Source organism: Mastigoproctus giganteus, chromosome 12, assembly GCF_048544385.1.
Source record: "Mastigoproctus giganteus isolate SK-2022 chromosome 12, ASM4854438v1, whole genome shotgun sequence".
Classification (NCBI taxonomy): domain Eukaryota; kingdom Metazoa; phylum Arthropoda; class Arachnida; order Uropygi; family Thelyphonidae; genus Mastigoproctus; species Mastigoproctus giganteus.
The window spans coordinates 2327209-2347843 of NC_143586.1; the positions used below are offsets into that span (position 1 = coordinate 2327209).

Here is a 20635-nt window from a genome sequence, read left to right on the forward strand (position 1 = left end):
TTAATATTAATATTAGTAGCACAGTTGGTATGTTACTTTGGTGTTACTACTACCCATATGCAGCATTTGCCAATGTTAAACTCAGTTGCTATCTCTCAGCCCATTGCTTAACTTTTCTAGATCTTGTTGCAGTAGCATACCATCATTATTGCCATTAACCAGCTTGCCAATCTTTGTACCATCTGCAAACTTGGACATTAAGCCTGATGTGCCTTCATCAGTATCATTAATAAATATAGAAAACAACAATGGACCCAACACCAAACCTTGGGGAACTCCACTAACAACATTAGTCCGAGAACTGCAATGTCCTTTGATTACTACTCTGTCTTCCCCCTCCACTCAACTATCCCATTATCTAAAGCAGCAACTTACCCTTAATGCTACCTTACTCCAATTTGTATAGCAGTATTTTATGTGCAACAGCATCAAAACTTTCATGAATTCCAAGTATATGAGATCAGAATTATTTTTTTTGCATCCAGTTCCTTTGTGATATCGAAGTAACCATTCAAATTGGTCAAACAATACTTCCCCTTAACAAACCCATGCTGTGTTTGTTAAGGGGAAGTATAATTGCAGTAGTATAATAACTGTAGTATAATTGCAGTCTAGTCTAGATGATCCTGCATTACTTTTTTTACCAGTGGCTCTGTCATTTTCTCTAGAACAGAAGTTAAACTAACAGATCGGTAATTACTCTTGTCACCCTTTGATTCCCTTTTTTCAATTAGGGATACATTCACAAATCTTCAGTCTGCAGGGACCTCCACTGAATTGAAGGATGCTCTCATAATTATGGCTAGGGGTTTGCTTACTTTCTTTGCTGCCTCCCTCAACATAACTGAATAGGTCCCATCCACCAAAGTTATCTTTCTAATGTTTAACTTCAACAGTTCCTCTTCCACTTTGCTCTCAATTATTACAAAATCATTTAGCTCCCTGTTTAAGCTTCATAAATGTGTTGCATCCCCTTCCCTACAGAATTCCTTATGTGTGAATGTAGATACAAAATAGTCATTCAGTTTGTCAGCAATCTGAGCAGGAACATCAACAGTCCAACCATTGATATCAAGTGGACCAATTTGATTCATCCCCTTCCTTCTAGTGTTTACATAAGTAAAAGAAGTCTTTGCTGTCTTTCTTTGCATCTTTTGCCAAAGATTTCTCGCAACATGCCTTCACTTGCTTGACCTTTGTGATTTGATTATAGACTAGTTTATGTCTACTATAGGCTTTTTGTGTTGCCCAATAATTTATATGCATCTCATGCACTTTTTTTTCTCTTCCACGAGTTTCATCAGTTCATTTGACATTTATACCTTGAAGAGTATTTCTTAGTTGGTATGAAAAGCGTAGTGACTTCTATGATTAATTCCTTCAACATTTCCAACTGATGTTGTTACCAACAAATTCTAAATGGGAACATTTAGAATTTGCTGATGATAACATCATCAGTTAGTCCCACTGTATAGAATTTAAAAACTGTCTGAGACCACTGTAGTCACCTTTATGAAAGCAAAAACGCTTCCCTGTATCCTGTGATTGTATTTACATCTTTAAGTAAATTCCAAATCAATTCACTGTGATCACTGCCACCTAGTGGTTCTTTTTTCTGCAATCCACAAGTTGCAGTCATTATCTGGAAAGTTAATTTTCTATTATATGACAGGATTTACCGGCCCACCCTGTTTCTCTGTACAGTTGTTCGTTGTACTCATCAGAGTCATTAACTATATAGCACACTCATACTCTCATTTTTGGTTTTCCAGCTCTTTTGTCACTTCAGACTGATTCAACATTGCACTGATCACACATGTTAACTGGCTGCACTGCCTTAGATTTTATGTGCTTCTTAACTAATCTCCCCCCCCCTTATTCTGTCTGTCTTTTTTGTTACATCTTTTTTTTTTTTTTTAGTATAATTTGCTCATCCAACAAAACATGCTGTGCATTAGAAATGTATTATCTACCACTGTTACAGGGCTGATTACTCAATGTTTCCTTTTTTAATTATTGTTCAAAATATTGTTTGTGTTTTTTCAGATGTTATTTATGCAGTAGTGCCTCAGTCTTCTTATTTTCTTTTCTTTTAATGAAACAGTTCACAATCAAAAGATGAAAAAGACAGAAATTATGAAAATTCCTTTGATAAACTGTCAGAAATGTTCGCTCAGCTAAAGAAAATCATCGCAATGATGGTATGTACAATAGGATATTATATAGAAAACATATGATAAAATAAATTTTTCTTAACAGTAAATGAAATGATTCTATTAAAAAGTTTAAAAAATATTCCATGAGGTGCATATAGTTTAATGAAAAATTATAATTTGAATATAGGAAAACAGAAAACATTGCATTATGTGATTGATAAGAGTAATGTTAAATGATGCAAAAAATAATTTTGATATCATCTATTTGGATTTCAGGAAAGCTTTTGACACTGTTGCGCATGAAAGACTATTGTACAAATTGGAGCAGAATGGTATTAAGGGTAAGTTGCTACAATGGATAAAAGGATGGTTAAGTGGGAGAAGACAGAGGGTGGTAATCAATGGATGATGCTCTTCGTGGACTAATGTTATTAGTGGAGTCCCACAGGGTTCGGTGTTGGGTCCACTGTTGTTTTGTATATTTATCAATGATATTGATGAAGGTATATCAGGCTTAATGTTGAAGTTTGCAGATGATACAAAGGTTGGCAGGGTTGTTAATGACAGTAATGGCAGTGTGCTACTGCAACAGGATCTAGATAATTTAGGCAGATGGGCTAAGAAGTGGCAACTGAAGTTTAACCTTGACAAATGCAAAGTACTGGATAATGGTAGAAGTAACCCCAGAGAAATGTACCAACTGTGTGGTACTACACTTAAGGTGGTAGAAAATGAAAAAGACTTGTGAGTAATTGTGCAGGCAGATATGAAATTTTCTGAGCAGTGCGTACAGGCTGCCAGGGCAGGTCATGGAGTTTTGTCAATGATATATAGGAATTTTGCTAGCAGGGAAAAGGAGGTGATTATCCCTCTGTGTAAGGCAATGGTCAGGCCATGCCTTAAGTACTGCGTATAGGTCTGGAGGCCTCATTTTAGGAAGGATGTAGATTTACTTTAGCGTGTACAGAGAAGGGCAACAAGATTGGTGAGGGGAATGAAGGGATCCTCTTACCAAGAGAGGCTTAAGTTCTGAAAATTCAGTGGCTGGAGACTAGGCACCTGCACAGTGATCTGATTGAGGTATATAAGGCCTTGAATGGATTGAGCACGCTGAGTTCTGATGGGATCCTTCCACTTGTTCAGATTACGAACCTAAGGGGGCATAAATTCAAATTAAGAAAAGACAGATGTAGAATAGATATGCGGAAATTTGCCTTTAGCCAGCGGGTGGTTAATTGCTGGAACAAAATTTCATCTGTCGTTTTGTAAGTTGAATAAATTTTAAGGAGGAACTGGACCGGCATTTGGAGGGAATGGTGTGATTTTTTTTTTTTTTTTTTGGCTGATGCTGCATAAGCTCATACACATGCTTTCTTGCATCACATGCCACTACTACTACTACTACTAGCTTTATACAGCATTAATTTTGCTGATGTTGTATCAGCTAGCTTGGGGGAAAAAAAAACCTTATCCACCTCTTCCATACATCCTTTCCAACAATTTATTTATTTATATTAAGCCATCCTTAAATTTATTAAACTAACCCTCCCCTTTCCACAATGCCAGATGTAAGTCCATTCCAACAATGAAATTACTCTTTGGACAAAAGCACATTTTTGCACACCTAATTTAAAAAGGATGCCTATCCTGGCATCCTTTTTAAATTATCTGTCTTTATGTGTTGTCAAAAAAAGAGTAAAGATACTATCAACATTTAGTTTACTCAATCCACCTAATCACTTAGTAATTTACTTACTAATAAATTTACTTAATAACTGACTAGGACAAACCTATCTGTGAAAAGATGTAAACCTCCCAAACAGTTCCTGTTTCCAGTCTCAGCAATGTCCATTTCTACTTACAGTCTGCCAATTCCCACATACTTTTTTCAACAGAATCCCAATTATCAGTTGCCTCAACCACTTCTTATCTTAATTGCCCTAATTATTCATTGTACAATTCCTTTTGCTTCATGGATGGTACTTGTGCATGTCTGCTCTGGTACATAGTAATTTGGAATGTCCTATTTTCGATCTCCTCTGGCTTAAATCTCTCTCTCTACCCCATTCTGTTAACTTCATCTGTTGCTTCTGTTGTTCTCCCAGCTCCACAAACCTTGAACTCTTTGACTTCCTTTTTCTGAAACTCAACTTTCTGTAATGAACACAACTTCAGCTAGCTTTAGTTTCCTAGTAAATGCACACAGCCGGTCGATTTGCTGAGGCTTTTGAAATTACTAATGGCATCACATAGATTGTTCATTAACCTACCAGAGAACAAGACAATCCTAACCACACACACTCAACATGCTTGAACTTTTTAAACCCTTCAAAGAACACAGTTGAGGTGAGTAGTGCTCTAGGCACCTCAGACTACAACTTGGTGACGGTCTCTTGTCGGCATTACTTCTCATCTCCGTTAAAGGCTTTGTGTTGTTTGACATTACAAGAATGTGAAATGGGATGATCTGCAAAATTTCTATTCTTCTTTATCTTGGTTGGATTACTATTTTAAATCTTCTGATGTCAGTATTTTTTCAGATCGTGTCAATGAAATTAGTCTTGTATGGATGAACTCCTTTACTTCACGCACCACCTTAAAATCTCATCCTTTATTTAAACCTTGGTTTTCCAATAAATAATATTCTAAGGCTGTTCAAGATAAGAATGTTTCATATTGCAGTTGGTCTACATTCAAATATCCAGATTCATTTTCTGCCTACATTAAGGCTTGCAACAGTTGTAAAACAATTATTAATCAATCCAGACTAGATTTTAAACAGGCTAAGAGTAGAAAACTTGATTCTGGTCTCTTGTCAAAGCTCTTGGTTACAACTTTTGCTCATCTATGCCCCCACCTCTGTTGAAACTTGATGGTTCCATTACCTACTCAGCTAAAGGCGAATTTCTAGCATCCTATTTTTCTTCTAACTCTTGTGTTGATGAACTTGGTAAACCATCCCCTTCCATTCCCAGTACACTTCACTCAAATGCCTTCATCCTGCAGTGGATTGAAAATGGATGATGATGATGGTGATGAAGAGTAGAAAACTTGATTCTGGTCTCTTGTCAAAGCTTATCCCACATCTACAAGTTGTTCACAAGGGTCATTACTAACAGATTAGAAAGAATACTTGATGAGAATCAACTGAAAGAGCAAGCTGGCTTTAGGACAGGATTCTCAACTATGGATCACCTTCACGCAATATCACAGCTAATGGAGAAAGCAAATGAATATAAAACACCATTATGCCTGGTATTTGTGGATTATGAAAAGGCATTTGACTCCCTACAGCATAAGGCAATGTTTCAGGCACTGGAAAGACAAGGCATGATACCCCACATATTATGATTTTGAAGAAAATAAATGAGAGTGTTACCTCCTTTATTAGAATAGACAAAGACAGTAGGAAATTTAAAATCGAGAAAAGAGTTCGACAAGGAGATACAATATCTCCGAAGCTGTTTATTGCTGCCCTTGAGGAAGCTTTCAGAAGATTAGACTGGTCGCAGAAAGGAGACAATGTGAATGGAGAGTACCTAAACCATTTACAGATGACATTGTGGTCATAAGCCACGATCCCAAAGAATTAGAGGAAAATCTTAATCAGTTATGCACAGTTAGTAAGGATTTTGGACTAAAGATGAATATGGCTAAAACAAAAGTAATGATGAACAAGTATGCCACAGAAAGGGAAATAATGATTGAAGGAGCAGTAATTGAAAAGGTGGAGTCATATACTTATCTGGGACAAGTTATTAGCTGTAATAATGATAAATGGCTGGAAGTCAAGAGAAGAATAAATTTTGGATGGATAGCATTCAGGAAATATAGTCACATACTGAAGAGCAATATCCCAGTTTGTCTGAAACGAAAAATAATGAACCAATGTATACTCCCCACCATGACTTATGGAAGTGAAACTTGGGCACTCACCAAAAGAATGGAAGAGAAGCTGAGAACTACACAGCGAAGAATGGAACGAATTATATTGGGAATCAGACTGTTAGATAAGAAGAGAAACACATGGATTAGGCAGCAAACTCAAGTAAAGGACATTCTTATCAAAACTAAAGAACTAAAATGGTCTTGGGCAGGACACATAGCTCGAAGACATGATGACAGATGGACTAAGAAAATAACAGAATGGTACCCAAGAGGAGCTAGAAGAAAACCTGGAAGACAAAGGCGGAGATGGATAGATGAAATTCATGAGTTTTTGAGTAGTAAATGGATGGCTAGTGCTCAAAACAGAAGGAACTGGAAAGTTGCTGGAGAGGCCTTCATCCTGCAGTGGATTGAAACTGGCTGATGATGATGATGATGATGAAGAGTAGAAAACTTGATTCTGGTCTCTTGTCAAAGCTCTTGGTTACAACTTTTGCTCATCTATGCTCCCACCTCTGTTAAAACTTGATGGTTCCATTGCCTACTCAGCTAAAGGCGAATTTCTAGCATCCTATTTTTCTTCTAACTCTTGTGTTGATGAACTTGGTAAACCATCCCCTTCCATTCCCAGTACACTTCACTCAATGCCTCTTGTGTCCTTCTGTGAAAATGACATCAGAAGAATTTTGAACACTTGTGATGCCAAGAAAGATCCTGATGGTATTTCTCCACTTGTTCTCAAAACCTCTGTTCCTGTGTTTACTTGTTTTGTTGCATTTTACACTTCCATATTCCTCTGGTGTTTTACTTTCTGCTTGGAAACTTGCTCATTTCCAGCCAGTTCCTAATAATGGTGATAAATCCTCCCATCCAGTTATTGTCCCTTTGCACTTCTACTTTTGCTAAAGTAATGGACAAATGGATTAATTATCATCTCAAAACCTTCCATCTGATTGATGATTGCCAGTATGTACTTCAACAATGTCAATCCACTGGTGATATATTGACTTATGTTAAACATTTACAGACAAATTGAATGGGAAAGTTTGGTGAAACTCTAATATTTGTTCTCAACATTTCTAAGTAAGTTTCCATCTTGTAGATTACTGACTTTTTTTATAATTGGATGTCCAGTTTTCTCTCTGACCGCTCGTTGCAAAGCTGGTAGATGGCTGTCTGTCTTCTAACTGCTCCACTAATTCTGGTGTTCTGCGAGGGTCATTTCTTAGTATTAGTATTGGTAATGGCTGCATGGTGCAAGAAAGCCTATGGCTTATGCTGCACAAGCCAAAAAAAAAAAAAAACCGAACAAAACAATGATAAAAAAAATAAATAAATAAATAAACAATAATAATTAATAAAAAAAAAAAGGAAAGTAAACCTATCATCCTATGTGCTTCGCTTACCGGAAAGTACTATCCACATGACCTTTCAATTTCCCCAAACTGTCGGCCTCTACCACCCATGAAGGCAACTTATTCCAGTAATTTATAACTCGCTGGCTAAAATAAAACTTCCTGCAGTCCAATCTAAACATTTCCCCCCGTAACTTGATTGTCCCCTAGTTCTAGCATCATTTATAATCTTGATATAAATGATATATATACTAACAGATTAGAAAGAATACTTGATGAGAATCAACCGAAAGAGCAAGCTGGCTTTAGGACAGGATTCTCAACTATGGATCACCTTCACGTAATATCACAGCTAATGGAGAAAGCAAATGAATATAAAACACCATTATGCCTGGCATTTGTGGATTATGAAAAGGCATTTGACTCCATACAGCATAAGGCAATGTTTGGGGTACTGGAAAGACAAGGCATAGATACTCCATATATTATGATTTTGAAGAAAATATATGAGAGTGCTACATCCTTTTTAGACAAGACAAAGACACTAGGAAATTTAAAATCGAGAAAGGAGTTCGACAAGGAGACACAATATCTCCGAAGCTGTTTACTGCTGCCCTTGAGGAAGCTTTCAGAAGATTAGACTGGTCGCAGAAAGGAGTCAATGTGAACGGAGAGTACCTAAACCATTTACAGATGACATTGTGGTCATAAGCCACGATCCCAAAGAATTAGAGGAAAATCTTAATCAGTTATGCACAGTTAGTAAGGATTTTGGACTAAAGATGAATATGGCTAAAACAAAAGTAATGATGAACGAGTATGCCACGGAAAGGGAAATAATGATTGAAGGAGCAGTAATTGAAAAGGTGGAGTCATATACTTATCTGGGACAAGTTATTAGCTGTAATAATGATAAATGGCTGGAAGTCAAGAGAAGAATAAATTTTGGATGGATAGCATTCAGGAAATATAGTCACATACTGAAGAGCAATATCCCAGTTTGTCTGAAATGTAAAATAATGAATCAATGTATACTCCCCACCATGACTTATGGAAGTGAAACTTGGGCACTCACCAAAAGAATGGAAGAGAAGCTGAGAACTACACAGCGAAGAATGGAACGAATTTTATTGGGAATCAGACTGTTAGATAAGAAGAGAAACACATGGATTAGGCAGCAAACTCAAGTAAAGGACATTCTTATCAAAACTAAAGAACTAAAATGGTCTTGGGCAGGACACATAGCTAGAAGACATGTTGACAGATGGACTAAGAAAATAACAGAATGGTACCCAAGAGGAGCTAGAAGAAAACCTGGAAGACAAAGGCGGAGATGGATAGATGAAATTCATGAGTTTTTGAGTAGTAAATGGATGGCCAGTGCTCAAAACAGAAGGAACTGGAAAGTTGCTGGAGAGGCCTTCATCCTGCAGTGGATTGAAAATGGCTGATGATGATGATGATGATGATTATAATCTTGAAAATTTCATCTTCATTCATTTTTACTGATGCCTCTCAGAGCCTTAAACACCTCAATCAAATCTCCTCTAAAGTGTCTAGTTTCCAAATTCTGCAACCCACATATTCGAAGTCTTTCTTCATAAGGATGCCCTTTTGCCGATCTCACCAGGCGAGTGACCTGTCTTTGCACCTTTGTCAAGAAGCTCGATATCTTTCTTTAGGTGCGGTCTCCATACTTGAATACAGTATTCCAAGTGTGGTCTAACAGAAGCCTTATATAATGGGATTATCATGTCCCTATCTCTACTTGCAAAAGTTCGATAGATCATCGATAGGACACCATGGGCCTTCCTTGCAACCTGTTTACAATGCTCAGAGAATTTCATGTCTGACCGTATCGTAACACCCAAGTCCCTTTTCTCCCATACTGGGTTTAGTTGAACTCCACCAAATGAATAAGTTATTTTGGGATTACTGTTTCCCAGGTGTAATACCTTACATTTTGTTGGATTAAAGCATAGCTGCCATTTTTCTGACCATTCCTGAAGTCTATCTAGGTCTCTCTGAAGAAGCTCAGCTTGACAGTGATCATTAACCACTCTACCAATTTTAACATCATCTGCAAATTTAGACATCACGCCCTCTATCCCTTCAGCAATGTCGTTTATGAAAATTAAAAACAACAGTGGTCCTAATACTGATCCTTGGGGAACTCCACATCTTACATCAACCCAATCTGAGGAATAGCCATTTATTACAACCCTCTGCCTCCTGCCCTGAAGCCATCCTGCTATCTATCTAAGGATTTTCCCAGTGATTCCAACCTGTTCCAGCTTATAAAGCAACTGCTCATGTGGGACTGAGTCAAAAGCTTTGCTGAAATTTATATAAACAATGTCGAAATTATTCCCTAAATCCAGGTCATGAGTAACCCTTTCGAAATAGCGAGCCAGATTTGTTAAACATGATTTTCCCTTTACAAAACAATGCTGAGTATCCTTGAGAATTTCAATTCGATCCAAATGATCCTGAATTCCAGCATTGATCATTACCTCCATGATTTTCCCTACCACTGAAGTCAGACTGACAGGTCGGTAATTTCCCACTTCACTTTTAGAGCCACCCTTATGTATGGGAGATACATTGGCCCTTTTCCAATCCAAGGGAATCTCCCCAGAGTCTAGTGATGCTTGCATAATTAGCCTCAATGGTTCAATGCACTCACTTGCCACCTCCCTTAAGATTATAGGGTATATTCCATCAACTCCAGGAGCCTTACTGGCCTGTAGGCTCGAAAGTTTTTTAATTAAATAATCTTGCGAAATTTCAATATCATTAATTACATATTTTTTAACTTCGCTCCCACAATTTCCCATTGCCACAAAAGGTTTTTCATTTGTAAATATCGATGCAAAATTACTGTTGAGTTCATCTGCAATGGCAGCTGGTGTATTTAATCATCATCATCATCATCCATTTTCAATCCACTGCAGGATGAAGTCCTCTCCAGCAAATTTCCAGTTCCTTCTGTTTTGAGCACTGGCCATCCATTTACTACTCAAAAACTCATGAATTTCATCTATCCATCTCCGCCTTTGTCTTCCAGGTTTTCTTCTAGCTCCTCTTGGGTACCATTCTGTTATTTTCTTAGTCCATCTGTCATCATGTCTTCGAGCTATGTGTCCTGCCCAAGACCATTTTAGTTCTTTAGTTTTGATAAGAATGTCCTTTACTTGAGTTTGCTGCCTAATCCATGTGTTTCTCTTCTTATCTAACAGTCTGATTCCCAATATAATTTTTTCCATTCTTCGCTGTGTAGTTCTTAGCTTCTCTTCCATTCTTTTGGTGAGTGCCCAAGTTTCACTTCCATAAGTCATGGTGGGGAGTATACATTGATTCATTATTTTACGTTTCAGACAAACTGGGATATTGCTCTTCAGTATGTGACTATATTTCCTGAATGCTATCCATCCAAAATTTATTCTTCTCTTGACTTCCAGCCATTTATCATTATTACAGCTAATAACTTGTCCCAGATAAGTATATGACTCCACCTTTTCAATTACTGCTCCATCAATCATTATTTCCCTTTCCGTGGCATACTTGTTCATCATTACTTTTGTTTTAGCCATATTCATCTTTAGTCCAAAATCCTTACTAACTGTGCATAACTGATTAAGATTTTCCTCTAATTCTTTGGGATCGTGGCTTATGACCACAATGTCATCTGCAAATCGTAAATGGTTTAGGTACTCTCCGTTCACATTGACTCCTTTCTGCGACCAGTCTAATCTTCTGAAAACTTCCTCAAGGGCAGCAGTAAACAGCTTCGGAGATATTGTGTCTCCTTGTCGAACTCCTTTCTCGATTTTAAATTTGCTACTGTCTTTGTCTAGTCTAATAAAGGATGTAGCACTCTCATATATTTTCTTCAAAATCATAATATATGGAGTATCTATGCCTTGTCTTTCCAGTGCCCGAAACATTGCCTTATGCTGTATGGAGTCAAATGCCTTTTCATAATCCACAAATGCCAGGCATAATGGTGTTTTATATTCATTTGCTTTCTCCATTAGCTGTGATATTACGTGAAGGTGATCCATAGTTGAGAATCCTGTCCTAAAGACAGCTTGCTCTTTTGGTTGATTCTCATCAAGTATTCTTTCTAATCTGTTAGTAATGACCATTGTGAACAACTTGTAGATGTGGGATAACAAGCTAATTGGTCTGTAATTTCCAATTCTGATTTATCTCCTTTCATATGCAGCAAAACTATGATTGCATTATTCCACTGCTTAGGCATCACACCTTTTCTAATGCACTTTGTGAAGAGCCTTGCCAGTTTTTGTGTTATGTCTCTTCCTTCCAATTTTAACAACTCTACAGTAACTTCATCTTCCCCCGGGGCTTTCCGATTCTTCATTTTCTTCAATGCATGTTCTACCTCATCAGGAAGAATATCGGGTATGTCGTATGTGTTGCTACTTTGCAATCCATCTTCCCCACTGCTGGTATCATTCCCTCGCTCCTTGTATAGTTCTCTATAGTAGTCTTCTGCTATTTGAATTATGCCTTCTCTGCTGTTTATAAGTACACCATCGCTATTCTTCAGTTTCAGTATCATTTGTCTTTCTGTATTACTGCTCATGGCTGCTGATTTAAATCCTTTGTTTTCACTTAATGCTTTTTCTAGTTTTCTTGTGTTAAATCTTCTTATGTCCTCTCTGAGTCTCTTACTAATGGCTTTGCATAACTCAGTATACTCAATTTTCTCCATGTCAGTGTTTTTCTTGCTCTTCATTTGTCGTCTTTGGTTCATCATGACAAGTGTTTCTTGACTAATTTTTTCTTCTTTGGATTTCTGTTTCCCTATAGGTTTCTTGGGCTTTATCACTTTCAGAAAGTTGTAATATTCCTCTTCAATATCTTGGTCCTGAGCAGTCTGCAGAAGCTCAAACTTGTTCTTAAGTTCCAGTACATACTGCTTTTTCTCCTCCTCTGTTATTTCAAAGACCTTTGTATTATTTACTCGAGTCAGTTTTTTCCTTTCCTTTCCTACATCTATATCAAGTGTACATCTTACCATTCTGTGATCACTTCCAACATTTACCTTATTCAGGACGGTAACATCATTTAATACTCTCCCCTTTCCCTTACGTAAAGGTCCGATCTGGTTTGTCCTGCTCTTCTTGGCATTTATATATGTGAAGAATTCTTTATCCCCCCCCCTTTGCTCTGTTTGCTAGTGATTTCTCATAAACTGTCTTTGCCTGTCGAACCTTTTCTGTGATTCTATTACAGATCATCTTGTAGCTGTTATAGGCTTCAGTACTTTTTATTGCTCTGTAACCTTTCCATGCCACCTTTTTCTGCTCAAGTAATGTGGCAACTTCACTATTCATCCAACTTGGAACCCTCTGCGTGGAGTATTTTTTTAATGGTAAATACGCATTCAAGGCATCTGTGATTAATGTTTTCAAAGCCTACCACCATTCAAATGTATTCATTCTGTGCGCGATATCTACCCAGTTAATAGAGGCCATGTAATACCTTAAGGCATCGTAATTTCCTTTTCTGAAATTAAAACCCATTCCATTGCCTTTTACTGCTGCTACCTCTCTCTCATCATCATCCACTCCGTGATCACTTCCTGCTACTGGTTCCTCTACTGTCAGCCCTGTTATGTCATCTGATTCATGGGTGATGATGAGGTCTAGGATATTCTTTTCTCTAGTATTTTCCCTGACATGTTGATACAAATAACAGTCATCTAGTTGATTTAAAAATTTTGTTCCCCATGTCAAGTTTCCTTCCCATTTACTCCAATCAATTAGAGGCAAATTGAAATCACCCATAATAAGACATTGACGCTTCCTTGCCTATTCCATTTGCATGTAGAGGCTTTCGTCATAATCTTCACAATTAATAGTGAAGTTGCCACATTACTGATCTGTAGATTACTCCTACTCGCATTATACCTTTTTTTTCCAACTATCTCACACCATACAGATTCTATACTAGCATGTGAAACATCTGAATCCGGGAAAGCTATCGTCGCACTCAGGCTGCTTCTGATAAGAAGCATTACCCCACCACCCCTTCTATCTACCCTATCCTTCCTAAATACATTATACAAGCCGTACTGAAACTCATCATCCCCAATTTCCGGGTGGTGCCACCTGGAAATTGGGGGTGATTCATTTCTTTCTTCCACTCTTCTTTTGCATTAATGACCTTCTTGCACTGACTTGAAATCCTATCCATATTTTTGCTGTTGATAGAACATTGCATTCCACCTTCCAGTTTGGGAAACCTTGTCCTCCACAAACAGCTTCAACTTGTCAAATGCTGATCCTAAATGCTGATCTCCAGGTATTTCTTTAACTGACTTCTAATCTCTCTCTCTCTCTCTCTCTCTCTCTCTCTCTCTCTCTCTCTCTCTCTCTCTCTCTCTCTCTCTCTCTCTCTCTCTCTTGGCCTAATATCCTATCCTATTTGCTTTCTTTCATCACATGCCACTACTACTACTAAAAATATTGCTTTGCATGTCTGCACCTATGCAAATCTTAACTCTACCCTACTATGGAATATTGTTCTCAGATCTGGGGTGGTGCCCCCAAAACCTCCCTGATGCATCTATACTCTAATGACCCATCACCAGAGTCTCTCCACTCTCTGTCTCCTAGTCATTCTGTGTCTGCTGCTTTTTGCACTTTGGAAAATTAATGTACAGTTTATGTATAACCTTCAGTATGTATGTATAAAAAAAAAAAAAAAAAATGTACACAAAGTTTAGGATTTCTAATGGCAAAATTTCAGACCAAACTTTAATAACTACTTTAAACTCTTTTGAACATGCCTAATGAAAGCTTATATATATAATTACTAGAGGAATATGACTGTTCAAATTCTCACTTAACAGATATTTTTCTTATTAAACTAGGAAAAAAAAGTTGAGAAAATGAAATCCACTACGAAAAAATTTCAAGCAGTTATTGATCTGCAACATCTTCATGGCCAGAGTGAACAAAGACTTATATTTCAGAGTTGGACTGTAGAACAGTTTTGTGAGTTAATATAAATACCTGATAATCTTGTATTTTTCAATAATTTTCATGTTTCTTATCAATTCATTAATTCAGTTTCTGCTGAAAATACTTGTTGAATGTAAATATCGGTTGAATGTAAATATCTGCTGGATTATCTGAAACTTTCATACATGCATGCATACAAGACTTTTGCACATCCTGATTTGTGTTCACATATTGCTCTAATCTGTGTTGTTTTGCCATGCATATAAAACAGTTTTTGTACATCCTTCAATTTTTGTAATGTTATTATGTTAGAAATTTGCAACTCTTGCAGAAAACTGTTACAAAACATAGCAAAACGGCATTAAGCCATGTACAATTACAGGTCGACCATCACTAATCCGGCATTGTTGGGACCTGTGGGGTGCCAGATTAGTGAGTTTGCCGGATCACCAGTAATTATTTTAGCACATACAGTTTACCCAACAGCTAAGTACATCCTCCTGCCTTTAACACATTGACTGCCAAGCCAGTTTAAGAAAGGAAAAAAATTCCCCAGGGGCCAAAAAATATTTTGCAAATAATTTGATTAGTAATTCTAAAATAAATATTGTAATGTCAGTGTTGTCGTTTCTTCGCTTAAAATATAAAAAAGAGAGAGACCTTTTTTATGTCGCATATATGTGGCCGACGTGGCCCAGTAGGTTACTTTATTTCTTGAGAAGCCGTGTCGAACTTATTGTGACGTTTGAGAGTGTATTTTATCACAATTAGTTTTATTGCAGCGCTCGCCACACGTGCAATAAACTATTCACAAACAACCTTCGTATGTATGTCGTAATAGCATCACGTGTATGTGGCCGACACGGCTTCTAAAGAAATAAAGTAACCTACTGGGCCACGTTGGCCACATATATGCGACATAAAAAAGGTCTGCCACATGTGTGTGATGCTATTACGGCATACATATGAAGGTTGTTTGTGATTAGTTTATTGCACGCGCGGCGAGCACTGCAATAAAACTAATTGCGATAAAATAAACTCTCAGATGTCGCAATAAGTTTGTCAGTATTGTTAGAGATTTTGTGAAAACAAGTCCGTTAGCATGCTGTATTATCCATCAGGCCTGATGCGGCCGAGTGGTCATGAGCAAGAGTGCATAGCATGCGTTCCTTGGGTGGACCGGAGTTCAAGCCCGTGACTACTAAATATGATAAATATTTGTATTGACAATTGATTGTAAACTCTACTGACTTGGTTGTTGTGCCAGAGTATAAACAGAAAATTTATTTATTTATTTATATTGTGTTGTTTTTCCGCAAGTTTGCACAAGTGTGTTGTAAAAAAAAAAAAACTAAAAGGAATGGCTAAAAGAAAATTACTAAAATAAGAGGACCTGAGAGAAATTGCTGAAATTTACAATTAAGCAGAGTTAAACTTCTCACAGGACACACTGCTGTTGAGTTTTTTCAGAAGTACAACTTTATCTGTTATGGACAATGTACGGTGTTTGCACTTTACACCACAAGAGGCACTTCCTTTATGCATTGGAACCATGGCTGGGGCTAAATGTATGCAAGTTATAATAATAATAATAAATGCAGAAAAACAAGTGGGAATGGCTTTCTAGTTTTTATGAGTTCGCGCCAACAGCTGATGCTGCATCCAACGCCACCAAAACAGTAGCAGCATGTCCGTGCGCCGACCTGGGAAATTTGAAATTACGTTCACAGAAATTATGTCGAAATTAACGGTGGAACTGGATTAGTGGTGGTCGACCTGTATATATTTATATATAGTTTGATTTTGCAGTTTACATTGCTTCTTTTGGTCATCTATAATGTACTGTTGTGTTGCAGTAAATTATACAAATTGAAGGGGTTTATTTAGTTCTCACTGGCCAATTTTCGTAATGAGAAAAACAGAATATTACTGATAATGTACCTGCGTTCTCTGTATTATGCTACTGATTTATTTGAGAATGCAAAATTTACTAATAATATTACCAAAATCCATTATGACTTGACTTTCAGGGAAAGAGAAAGAACAAATTTTGAATTTATTTTTAAAGTGTATTTTATGTTATTTAGCGTGGAAATTTGTGTAGATGCAAGAAATATTGTCTTTTAATTAGTTGCCATGTTTAGGTTTGAAAAGCGAGTTGAAAATAAGGTAGATTTCTATTTTAATGTTTCAGATGTTATTTTTGAATATTTCTCATGAATTTTTTTTTTTTTTTTGTGCCCCCTGAGCCTGATTCTGATTCCATGGATTAAATGTAGATAAAATATCAGAAGAATAACTTCGGTAGTTATTTTTTAAAAAAAAATTATTGTTTAGCTAAAATATGATTTCCACTAGAAATTCTATAATTAGTATTAATAATGGCAAATGATGCAAGAAAGCATCATCTGTCAAAATAAAAAACTAGCACTTCCTATATCACCTATCCATCTCTTCTAACAGTTTGTTCAGTTCATCCTTGAATTTATTCAAACTACCAACCTCTACTACACTAGATGGGGGGTTGTTCCAACAATTGACCACCTGCTGACTGAAAGCAAATTTCCACACATCTACCCTGCAAAAATACTTCCTCAGTTTGAATTTATGCTCCCTTGTGTGTAGTCTGAGAAAAAGCAAGGATTTGTCATTAAGCAGCTTACTCAGTCCATTCAAGGCCTAAAACACCAATTGGATCTACTCTCAGGTGTCTAGTCTTCAGATGCTGCAGTTTGTAAAACTGAAGCCTTTCCTTGTAAGAACATCCTTTTACTTCCCTCACTCTTCTCATTGCTCTTCGCTATACCGATTCCAGCAGATCATGTCCTTTCTAAAGTGAGACCTCCACGCTTGTATGCAGTATTCGTGTGTGGCCTAACATTGCTTTGTACAATGGGATAAGCATCTCCTTATCCCTGATGACAAAATTCTTGTATACCATTGACCAAGACCCATGAGCTGTATAGCAACTCAGCTGCATTGGTCACAGAACTTCATGTATGCTGCATAATTACCCCCAATCTACTCCATACCCTTAGTGTTATATCACAATTGGTATGTTATTTGGTATTACTACTACATATGCAGTAGCTGCATTTTTCAATATTAGCATTAGTAGTAGCATAGGATACAAGAAAGCAGGCATATACGGCATCAGCCGCTTGTCCATTCCCTTCAGTAGTTTGTCTAGTTTTGCCTTGAATTTATTTAAGCCATCAACTTCCACAACAACAGATGGAAGCTTGTTCCAGCAGTCAACTACCCTCTGGCTAAAGGAAAACTGTCGCACATTTATTGTGCAACCGCCCTTCATCCAATTATGTCCCCCCAATGCACGTAGTCTGAACAAAAGGAAGAATCCCATCAGCATTGAGCTTGTGCAAACTATTCAATGCCTTAAAACCTCAATCAGATCACCTTGCTAGTCTTCAGATGCTTCAATTTGCAGAACCGTGCCCTTTCTTGGTAAAAGCACCCCTTTATTTCTTATCACCAATCTCATTGCCTTTCTGGGTATAATCCCCATGCGCAAGCATACTATGAGTCACCACCCAGGTGTGAACCAATGTAAGCAGGGGTCGAGATGTGGCATCCACACCACATGGAGGAATGCCGCCCCTCTTTGTTACCAGGCAATACTATAGATGACTCTCATCAACCAGTGGATTTGTTATTTGGTTTTTTAGGAGCATTAGCAACTAAGGCCATATTGCTCCAGGGATATGTGGTGGTCATTCCCTGACCTTTCCGCATCCTCCGTATTTGGTGGTCACGGACTCGAACCCCATTCTAATCAAGAAGTATGTGCTACACACTGCTGCTCCTGCCTACCTGGCTACGGAGGTGCCCCAACCATTGGAATACCACCACTTTGCTTATTGGAGCTTTGAAGTGGTGGAACCCATGTTTAGTCTCCAGTGCTAAGTTCTGGTCAACCCTTCTCCATCTCTTCCATCATGCAGTATGACTGATGTCTTTTTGAGGTGATGATGGACATCATAGCAAGATACTTTCTTACATTTCGAGGGTACAGCTCTAAAACTGTATTCGCAGACCGGCTTCAAGTTAGTACAGTGGACCGAACCTATTGGTAACTCTCCAGGAGGCTTCCAGATCAGCTAGTATATAATCTTGCTACCTCTACTCTGACAGATAGTGACTGGAGGGAGTCCGAATAGTGCGTATGCGCGGGGGGGGGGGGCCATTGTCGAGGCCACGTTGACAATGTTCTTACTATTGAATACACCATGAATTGTCAAAGTAATAGAGCAAGCTTATCTGCAAAAAGATCTAAATATCCCAAACACTTCCTAGTTCATATCACAGATATACGTGGTCTCACTTCTAATCTCAACAATGTCCATTTCCACTAACAATCTGCCAAACCCCATGTACTTTTTCTGACAGAATCTCAGTTATCGCCTGATTCAACTACTACTTATCTCTGCCCAAATTATTTGCAGTATGATTCCTTTCACCTCAAAGATGGTACTTGTGCATACATCCGTTCCAATATTCGCTGTCAAAGACTTGGTAATTTGGAATCTCTTCTTTTAGATCTTCTCTGGCTTAAAATCTCTCTATCTCATTCTGTCAAATTCATCTGTTGTCTCTACCATTCTCTCAACTCCACTAATCACTTGGAGCTCTTTGACTTGCTGTCTTTGCAACGGACTTTCTCCAGTCCAACTATCCTAAGAGTGAGGTAATTTTCCTTGGTGATTTTAATGTTCGTAACTCCAGCTGGCTTCTAGTCACACAGCCCCAGCTGGTCGAGATGCTGAGGCTTTTGCAATTACTAATGACCTTGCAGAGATTGCTCATTTACCTACAAGAATACTGTACTACAATCCTAACCACACACACTTGACCTTTTTCTCCCAATCTTGACCCAATCCACAAAGGAGGATCCCCTTTGATCCTCCTTTGTGGATTGGGTCACATTTACACATTTCCAGTCCATGGGTACCGCCCGTGAGTCCAAGAAAGCTCTCAAAATTATGGCTTAAGGTTTGCTTACTTCCATTGCTACGTCCTTTAATATAACTGGATAGATTCCATCCACCCCAGGTGCCTTTCTTATGTTTCTCTTCAACAATTTCTCCTCCACTTTACTCTTAGTTATTACAAGGTCATCTAGCTTACTGTCAGTTTAATACACCTTTGCATTCCCCTCCCTGAATAACTTCTCACATGTGAATGTAGATGCAAAATATTGATTGTTTGTTAGCTATTGTTGGTTTTTAGGAGTATCAGCAATTAGGACCATATTGCTCCGGGGTTATGCAGTGGTCATTCCCTGACCTTTCCGCGTCCTCTGTATTTGGTGGTCACGGGCTCGAACTCTGTTCTAATCAAGAAGCATGTGCTATGCAGTGCTGCTCCTGACCACCTGGCTACCGAGGCGCCAGTTTGTTAGCTACCTGAGCAGGATCATCAACAGTTGAACTATCGATATCAAGTGGACCAATCTGATTTATCTCCTTCTTTGTAGAGTTTACATAAGTAAAGAACTCTTTGTGGTTTTTCTTTCCATCCTTTGCCAAAGATTTCTCGTAATCTGCCTTTGCCTCCCTAACTTCGTTTGTGACATGGTTCCAGATCAGCTTATATCTATCATAGGCTTCCGTGTCACCTGTTAATTTATATGTATCCCATGAATTTTTCTTCTCTGCCATATATCTCATTAGTTCATCTGAGATCCATTTAGGCCTAAACCTTGAACAATATTTCTTAGTTGGTTTGAAAAGCCTAGTAGCTTCCAAGATTAATCCTTCGAATGCTTCTCATTTTGAATTTGCTGCTGGTAACATCATCAGTTCGTCCCACCATATAGAAATTAAATACTGTCTCAGACATCCATAGTGGCCGCCTCCATAGCCAGGTGGGAAGGAGAAGCAGTGCGAAGCACACGCTTCTTGATTAGACCGGGGTTCGAGCCCGTCACCACCAAATATGGAGGATGCGGAAAGGTCAGGGAATGACCACCGCATATCCTGGAGCAATATGGCCTTAGTTGCTAATGCTCCTAAAAACCAAATAACAAACAACAAACAAACATCCATAGTCACCTTTACGAAAGCAAAAATCTTTCCCTTTACCTTTGATGGTAGTTACCTCTTTGAGTAAATCCCGCTTCAGCACACTGTGATCACTGCCACCTAGTGGTTCCTAGGTGGCAGTGATCACACAAAAAAAAAAAATTCGAGCAGCTCGACATTCTTCCTAAAATGATGCCTAC

At 38.0% G+C, this 20635-nt stretch overlaps 1 protein-coding gene across 2 annotated transcripts in view; it reads left to right on the forward strand.

Annotated features, from left to right (window-relative positions):
- The window catches only part of LOC150076630 (cyclin-dependent kinase 2-interacting protein-like), a 78011-nt gene that overhangs the window by 32882 nt on the left and 24494 nt on the right, over nucleotides 1-20635 (forward strand). For both annotated transcript variants that reach the window (XM_090386191.1, XM_090386192.1), the window contains exons 4-5: nucleotides 2105-2201; nucleotides 14304-14427. In XM_090386191.1, coding sequence (XP_090242317.1) covers nucleotides 2105-2201; nucleotides 14304-14427 — 221 coding nt within the window. The remainder of the gene's footprint in view (nucleotides 1-2104; nucleotides 2202-14303; nucleotides 14428-20635) is intronic.